We start from the raw sequence: 9,099 nt of genomic DNA on the forward strand, positions 1-9,099 counted from the left end.
GAGCTCGAGCGCGGTCCATGGCCAGGCGCATGACGCCCAACTCGCCGCGCAGCATCTCCCGCCCTATGATGATACTTGACTTTCCCGCCACGCCATCCAGCGAAGTACGTACATGCAGCTGGCACCACACCATGGCTCCGATGGAGAGCTCGAGCAAATCGCCACTGGGGATGGAGCAAGCAAGGCAGGGCTTCCCAGCGGTGGCTGTCCTGCCTCAGCTGGTCCGCGCACTGATGGAGTACTCGGCTCGCTGCTGCGCTCGGCCTCGGGAGCACCCGCCCCTCCATCCCCCAGCGAAGAAGCCGGCGGCGCCGCGGGACCCGCCCCTCCATCTCCCAGCGAAGAAGCCGCTGGCCACCGGCGCCGCGGGATCCGACGAGCACTCATCCCGCCATCTCCCGACGAAGAAGCCACTGGCCGCCGGCGATGTGTGATCCAGAGACCCGGCTGCTGCTGGTTCCCCGCCAACGCTGCCGCCGCGCTCCTGTTCCAGCCAACACCGGGCTGGTGGTTCCCCGCCAACGAGGATGCAGAGCTCGACAGCGTGCCCGTGCCCTGTTTCATCATGTGGGCACGAACACTAGGTGTTCGTTGAAATGCCTAAGAGAGAAAGAGGATGAGGAAGAAGGTAGATGCTGACATGTGGGACCCACCTGTAATAACGGTCAATGTAACTGTCAAAATAAACGGAGTTGACTTTTTCGCCACGTCAGCTCTGACACACGGGCCCCGCATGTCATAAATAGGTTTAAAATCATAAAAACGGTCATCAATTCAATTTGGTAGTTTTTTGTCACAAAATTAGTACTAATCTGAAGTTTTCGGTCACTTTTTAGAATATGGTAGTTCTGTGGGACGGTGAAATGAAATGTGATAGTTTTTTGTAAAATACTCGGAGGAGGAGGAGGAGGGGGGGGGGGGGGGGGGGGGCGTTTACTACCCTTCTAGAGTTTCTCAAACTAACCACCCCTGTTTAGGCTTCACTGTCCATACTACCCATTCATTAGAAACAATCCCTAAACTATCGCATCAACTTGCTTCTCCCACCACAAAGTAACGAAAGCAAGTGCAACCTCCTAAAGAAAATTAACTAGGAGTACTAGTATTTAACTTGCAACCATCCACCTCTTGGTTTCCCATTTGACATATATAGCACATCCAAGACTAGAGAACTTCCTCCGTTAATCCTAAGTTCCTAATCCACCCACTCTTCTTCACAGCGATAAAACTCAGAATCTCGATCCGCTCGCGGCTTGTCTGCGATGCCGTACGCAGCTGCACGGCCGTCGCCTCAGCAGCACAGCCGGATCAGCTCCGGCTGTAAGGCGTTGGTGGCCCACGGCGCAGCGGTGCCGGGCGAGGTGGCGCGGTACCACGAGCACGCGGCCGGCGCGGGGCAGTGCTGCTCGGCCGTGGTGCAGGCGATCGCGGCGCCCGTGGAGGCGGTGTGGTCGGTCGTCCGGCGCTTCGACCGGCCGCAGGCGTACAAGCGCTTCATCAAGAGCTGCCGCATGGTGGACGGCGACGGCGGCGCGGTGGGGTCGGTGCGGGAGGTGCGCGTGGTCTCCGGCCTGCCCGGCACCAGCAGCCGCGAGCGGCTCGAGATCCTGGACGACGAGCGGCGCGTGCTCAGCTTCCGGATCGTCGGCGGCGAGCACCGCCTCGCCAACTACCGGTCCGTGACCACCGTGAGCGAGGTGGCGTCGACGGTGGCCGGGGCGCCGCGGGTGACCCTGGTGGTCGAGTCGTACGTGGTGGACGTGCCGCCGGGGAACACCAGCGACGAGACGCGCCTGTTCGTGGACACCATCGTGCGGTGCAACCTCCAGTCGCTGGCGCGCACGGCGGAGCAACTCGCGCTGGCCGTGCCGCACGTCAATTGATGCCCGTCATGCACTCCGGCAGACCAGAAAGGTACCGCCGGCCGTAGACCGTGCCATGCGCGCAAGGTTGGGGCTCTGGAATCTGGAGTGACATGATTTGCACCCTAAACTAGCCCTAGTGTCATGTGATTATTTTTGGCTTTGTGCACCTGGTTGTTTTGTGTAAATCATCTCATCTTGTTAACTTAACTAGTGGTTGAATTAATGTGCAGTACTGATTCGACTACATATTACTCGAGCTTTGCATATGATATCAGTGAGATCTTACATATACGTGTAAATCTAACTATACAACAAACTAAATGATGAAGTACGTATATGTGGCCGTGTGCCTTCCTCGTGTGCTTAATCCTAATCAAATGAACCGCGTGCACCTCCTAACATTATCCGTGTTGCTGTCTAAGTCGATCTCGCCGACGCGAAGTTTTGCCCAACGGCGACTCACGCGTAGAAACGCTCTCGGGGACGAACTGTACCTCGACGGTGACCGATGGATCCAAAACTATTAAACAGATCACAACTAGTAGCCTGCATGCGCCTCACTTGGACACTACACTGCACCTTCCAAGTCTCCCATTATCACGATCGTGAAATTCTCGCGAACCCACACCCACTTGCACCGCGCGCATACATTTCAAATAACAAATAAACAACTTGTTCCAAGCTCAATTCAACAAAGTTGGAAGAAAAACCAGAGCGGGCCGCCCCCCTTGTACGGGGAGTATCTTTCCCTGGCCTGCAATCGAGTAATTAGTAGTACCACCTTGCAGCGTATGGGACTAGTCTTAGGGCAAGTGGCCTAAAGAAACTCCATGATGCGAGAGGCTCGCTTTTGATTGTGCAAGTTGCTCATTTTTCTTCTACAAGTCGATGTACGTGCGTAGAATCTGGTCGACGGATCTATAGATAGCTGAATAGCTGATGCATGTCGATGCCCCCCAGTTTCTCTGGTTGGTAGCTAATCAGTGGCGTCATGCATGAGCAGTTTACATGGAGCCGATTAGCTAATCTGCTCTTCTCGAATTAGTAACCCCGGCAAATTTTGCCGGCCTAGACGTCTGTACGGCTGTTTTGGCTACGTGCTGGGTCAGGCAATGTGGAGTATTGTATTGTTCATTGTAAATTAGCCCCGGTTTGTACAGTCTGTAATAAATATTTAGAGCCTCTTTGATTCACATGATTTTTTTAGGACACTGATAACACCCATATGTGAGGCGTTAAGGGGTCTACCCACACATTTTGTGGGGTGTCTAAAAGGATCAGCCCACACGCCTACGTGTGGACAAAACAAGTAATGCCCACACGTCTTTTTTCTTCTTCCGGCCCCTCTCACGCGTTTATGTGTGGGCAAAATAGATAACACCCACACGCTCGTACGTCAGGTCTCCTACCTCATGGTCCTGCACGCCCCGCGTGACAGTCACCACACGCCCCGCAGTTGTCATGGTCCGCACCCTCTTCCATGTTTGTTTAATTGCAGTTGCCATGTCACTGAACTACAATTACCATGTCGGACAACTACAGTTGCCATGGTTGTTCAACTGCAGTTGCCATCTCAGGTCAAGTGCTAGATGCCATTTTTGGACAACTACAGTTGTTGCCATGTATGGTCTGGTTTACTATAGTTGTCATGATTTGAAAACTTTAGGGTTGCCACCTACTAACACTACGTAGTTGCCATGTATGGTCTGGTTTACTACAGTTGCCATGATTTGAAAACTTTAAGAGTTGCCACCTACTAACACTAGGCAGTTGCCGTGTAGCTCTACAAAGAGACATGGCAAAATAACATGTTCGGGTAAAGAGAGAGTTGTCATTTGCTTACAAGCACACTAGGGCAGTTGCCATGTACCCTGCAAAACACATGGCAACTGACATGCTCGGGTAAAAGAGAGAGTTGCAATCTGCTTACAAGCACACTAGGGCAGTTGCCATGTACCCTGCAAAACACATGGCAACTGACATGCTCGGATAAAAGAGAGAGTTGCAATCTGCTTACAAGCACACTAGGGCAGTTGCCATATACCCTGCAAAACACTTGGCAACTGACATGCTCGGGTAAAAGAAAGAGTTGCAATCTGCTTACAAGTACACTAGGGCAGTTGCCATGTACCCTGCAAAACACATGGCAACTGGCAGCTTTGGGTGTGGGAGAGGAGACGGATGTGTGGGTGAACTGATAAATGCCCACACACCAGTCCCTATGCGTGAGTGAAAACTGACGTGTAGGCGAACTGCTAAACGCCCACACACCCGTCCTTCCGTGTGGTGAAAACGGACGTGTGGGCGACCGGATAAATGCCCACATACCAATCTAGTCCTACGTGTCATCATAAACATGCCAAGATTCGTGCAACCACAACCGGACATGGATCCACACGTGTGGGCGAGATGCAAACGCCCACACGTTTATTTGCAGGATACAAAAAAGCAAAGAATAGAAAACCCATAGAATTTGAATGGCGTGCTCATCTCAATCCCACGGAATTTTGGGTTGTTTGATTGCATTATATGAAAAACAAGGGATTTTTTTCGAAAAGATTTGAGTGGATACTAAAAATCTTATGAAAAGTAGTAAAAGAAAATCCTTAGAAAAGATTCCTATATGATTCAACCCTGTGAATCAAACTATCAACATATGATTTTTTTTCAAGGATTATAATCCTTCAAAATCCCTATGAATCAATGGAACCCTTAATTTGTCGGCAGCAAACGTTCCTTGGTCGACATAACGTTACAGAAGTCGCATCGGTGAAGCGCGGAAGGGAAAAAAGAATGGGAAAAGAATGCGCGAGGAGCGTGGAAACCAAGGGAAGGATCGCCGTTTTGACGTGATGCTCTGTCGGCCATTTTTATAGCGTCCCGTTAATGCATGGATGCAAAATTTCCAAACGCCTTTGTTAATTAGAAACAGAAAAAGGAAGGATAAAGATGATGTGTTGCCGACTGCCGTGGGGCCTGGTGATTGCGCGATGGAGATGTATATGCCCGCCGACCAATTGATCATTGACATGCAAAAGTAGTGGGATGAAATGCAAATACACAAAGAGCATCAAAAATAGCAAAAAATACATTCAAATTCGTAAACCACCTATCGACGAATACAAGCACTAGAGCGAGTTAAAGATGTGCTCCCTCATTGCCCCTCCCTCACCGGAGCTGAGCAAAATTTATTATAGTAGACTGTCGAAAATTCGTCGTGGCCCTACAAAATCAGCGCATTAGGACAACAACCGTCGCTATTGGAAAGAACTATAGATCTAAAGGATCCAACCAGCATACTAGATCTAAAGGATAGGATCATCTATGATACTAATATACGAAGGTAGTCATACACCATAATTCAACCCGGAGCCCTGGCTCAGTTGAGCCCGATGAACCTTGATTTAAAATAGGAAAAAGATTCCAAAAAATTTCAATTTTTTTTGTGGTGCAAGATGCTCCTGTCGTGAACTCCATGCAAAATTTTGTGAAGTTTGGACATTCGAGGAGCTCGTGGCAAAAAAGAAAAATCAGGCATGAACAGTGCAATTTTCAAAAGTTTATCAGACATCCAAATTTTTTCTTTTTTGTCACAAGCTCCTCGAATGTCCAAACTTCACAAAATTTTGCACGGAGTTCACGCATAGGAGCATCTTGCACCACAATTTTTTTTGGAATATTTTCAATTTTTTCAATTTTAAATCGCGGTATCGTTCATGCTTGGGCTCATCTAAGCCCGGGCACCAAATCACCGCTCTCATATCATGCACTAGTATCATATGCATGATACTAAGTTATGATACTACCCACTACGAGCAACCTGAGTAGCCTTATAGGGCTCAAATCTGAAATCTTATCAACCAATGCGGATGGTGAGTGCAGGAATGTATCTCGTATTTTACAAAACTAACCAAATTAAAGTGATGCATTAATGTGGATCAATTGCAGTGCATGCATGCTTGGCCACTAGATGAGGAGGAACATTACATGCATTGGTGAGTTCCTCTTTAATTCTTGCATACAAAGATTTAATACACATCGAAATCTCAATAGGAGATGGAGATGAGCCCTTTTAAATCGGAAGAACCAAAAAGTTGAGATAAGCCCTCTAAATCGGAAAGGAGGGAGTACATTTTAGCAATTATTACTAACAATATGCTAGATTTCAAGAGGGAAAAACATTCTAAAAAAACTTTGGCCCTGCACAATAGACAAAAAATCTCAAAAGTTTTGTTTTTCCATGTGGACCTCACAAGTAAAACCAGATTTCCATGATTTTTTGCTCACCTTATTCTCGCATAATCACATCTAGACATGGATTTTTCTTGGAATTTACCGAGACTTGCAGGGCCATTTCCTTTTCAAGATAGAGGCTCTTTGAAGTCGACATCTCTATATTGGTTGTTCATATCTTGATATTCCACAATCTCTGCCAATGAAACTGAAAAATACCTGCCATGCACTAGCTATAATAACATTATATGTTTTGGAAAGTCGAGTGAGTCGTCCAACCCAAAGGTGGGAGCCTGAAGTTTTTGAATGCACTATGCATAGCTGGGGACACACCTGATGTGTTTTATCAAGTAATGGATTTGGTAAGTTGTCGTCGTTGTAGTGAAGCCGATATAAGGGAGGGGACGTGCACTGGTCGTGCTACGGGTCGTCATACTTTAATAGAGAAGACACTCAAACTTTTATACATGTTCAATTCCAGAAAATGCGGTGCCTTGTTGTGCTCTTGAGAAGATCAAGGAAGATCGTTGAGTGGCGAGAACGAGAATCCCATTAAGAGGATAAATTAGGCATCCTTTTCAAAACATCTCACCTGCCCTAGAAGAGATGGTAGAGGCTTGCACCATGAAGAAGAGCTCTCAACACCACTATTTACGTGAAATATACTTTCATAAGAGTGATATCATTCACAAATGACCAATCAATGCATTTTATAGGCTCTTGGCCTTGTACAGATGACCACCAATACCCTTGATGGTAAAGGAAATATAAAGTTAAAACAGTATATTCTAGATAACTCACAAATGCCATTGGAAATGGTGAAACGTCAATGATATCTTAGTAAAATTTGGTCACGTGCATTGGTTCATGTAAGAGGGGTTGCCATGGTCTATGGGAATGGACATGAATGGGCATAATTTTATACCTCCTCCATTGGGTTTCTATTGGAAAATATGCCCTGGAGGCAATACTATTGTATTATTATATTTCCATGTTCATAATTATGACTTTATATTTCATGTTATAACTGTTATGATCTTGGAATATGCGATTCAGTGCAAAACTAATATGCACGTGTAGAATAATAAATGGTAAAGAATAGATTCCTAGTCTTGCCTCTAAGACTGGCACAAGTGTTGTTGATGATCATGTTTTCCGGATCTTAGGATATCGTTAAGCGTAACGATAGTCCTAAAACAACATTGAGAGTATGACGTTAGAAGAACAATCATATTGAATCGACCCAAACTTGTTTGTTATACTTTGAGATAATATCGCCTGAAATCAATTGTTATAACATGGAGTGTTAACCTGTGTTTTTAGTTCCTCAGACCATGAGATTATTGTAGTCACTTCTGTTGGGGAACGTAGTAATTTCAAAAATTTCCTATGCACACGCAAGATCATGGTGATGCATAGCAACGAGAGGGGAGAGTGTTGTCCACGTACCCTCATAGATTGAAAGAGGAAGCGTTAGCACAACGCAGTTGATGTAGTCGTACGTCTTCACGATCCGACCGATCAAGTACCGAACGTACAACACCTCCGAGTTCAGCACACGTTCAACCCGATGACGTCCCTCGAACTCCGATCCAGCCGAGTGTTGAGGGAGAGTTTCGTCAGCACGACGGCGTGGTGACGACGATGATGTTCTACCGATGCAGAGCTTCGCCTAAGTACCGCTATAGTATTATTGAGGTGGACTATGGTGGAGGGGGGCACCACACACGGCTAAAAGATCAAATGATCAATTGTTGTGTCTCTGGGGTGCCCCCTACCCCTGTATATAAAGGAGCAAGGGGGGGTGCGGCCGGCCTAGAGAGGGGCGCGCCAGGAGGAGTCCTACTCCTACCGGGAGTAGGACTCCCCCCTTTTCCTTGTTGGACTAGGAGAGAGAGGGGAAAGAGGTGGGCGAGAAGAAGGAAGGGGGGCGCCGCCCCCTCTCCTTGTCCTATTCAAACTAGGGGGGAGGGCGCGTGGCCCATGCCCTGGCCGCCTCTCCTCTCTTTCCACCAAGGCTCACTAAGGCCCATTAAGTCTGCGGGGGGGGGGGGGGGGTTCCGGTAACCTCCCGGTACTCCCGTAAAATCCGATTTCACCCGGAACACTTCCGATATCCAAACATAGGCTTCCAATATATTAATCTTCATGTCTCGACCATTTAGACTCTCCTCGTCATGTCCGTGATCACATCCGGGACTCCGAACAACCTTCGGTACATCAAAACATATAAACTCATAATATAATTGTCATCGAAACGTTAAGCATGCGGACCCTACGGGTTCCATAACTATGTAGACATGACCGAGACACGTCTCCGGTCAATAACCAATAGCGGAACCTAGATGTTCATATTGGCTCCCACATATTTTACAAAGATCTTTATCGGTCAGACCGCATAACAACATACGTTGTTCCCTTTGTCATCGGTATGTTACTTGCCCGAGATTCGATCGTCGGTATCTCAATACCTAGTTCAATCTCGTCACCGGCAAGTCTCTTTACTCGTTCCATAATACATCATCCCGCAACTAACTCATTAGTTGCAATGCTTGCAAGGCTTAAGTGATGTGCATTACCGAGAGGGCCCAGAGATACCTCTCCGACAATCGGAGTGACAAATCCTAATCTCGAAATACGCCAACCCAACAAGTACCTTTGGAGACACCTGTAGAGCACCTTTATAATCACCCAGTTACGTTGTGACATTTGGTAGCACACAAAGTGTTCCTCCGCTAAACAGGAGTTGCATAATCTCATAGTCATAGGAACATGTATAAGTCATGAAGAAAGCAATAACAACATACTAAACGATCGGGTGCTAAGCTAACGGAATGGGTCAAGTCAATCACATCATTCTCCTAATGGTGTGATCCCGTTAATCAAATGACAACCCATGCCAATGGTTAGGAAACTTAACCATCTTTGATCAACAAGCTAGTCAAGTAGAGGCATACTAGTGACACTCTGTTTGTCTATGTATTCACACATGTATTATGTT

At 47.2% G+C, this 9,099-nt stretch overlaps 1 protein-coding gene across 1 annotated transcript; it reads left to right on the top strand.

Moving 5' to 3' along the window:
* The first annotated feature begins 1,034 nt into the window (after window positions 1-1,034).
* Window positions 1,035-2,072, top strand: LOC123058737 (abscisic acid receptor PYL4-like). The gene has a single exon (XM_044481429.1). It carries the CDS (start codon window positions 1,263-1,265, stop codon window positions 1,881-1,883), a length of 621 nt encoding a protein of 206 aa, XP_044337364.1. The 5' UTR covers window positions 1,035-1,262; the 3' UTR covers window positions 1,884-2,072.
* Window positions 2,073-9,099: the final 7,027 nt, after the last annotated feature.

This window comes from Triticum aestivum, chromosome 3A (assembly GCF_018294505.1).
Source record: "Triticum aestivum cultivar Chinese Spring chromosome 3A, IWGSC CS RefSeq v2.1, whole genome shotgun sequence".
Classification (NCBI taxonomy): Eukaryota; Viridiplantae; Streptophyta; class Magnoliopsida; order Poales; family Poaceae; genus Triticum; species Triticum aestivum.

Excerpts from the sequence above, each read along its gene's own strand:
- LOC123058737 (XM_044481429.1), top strand. The coding sequence starts at position 1,263 with ATGCCGTACGCAGCTGCACGGCCGTCGCCTCAGCAGCACAGCCGGATC.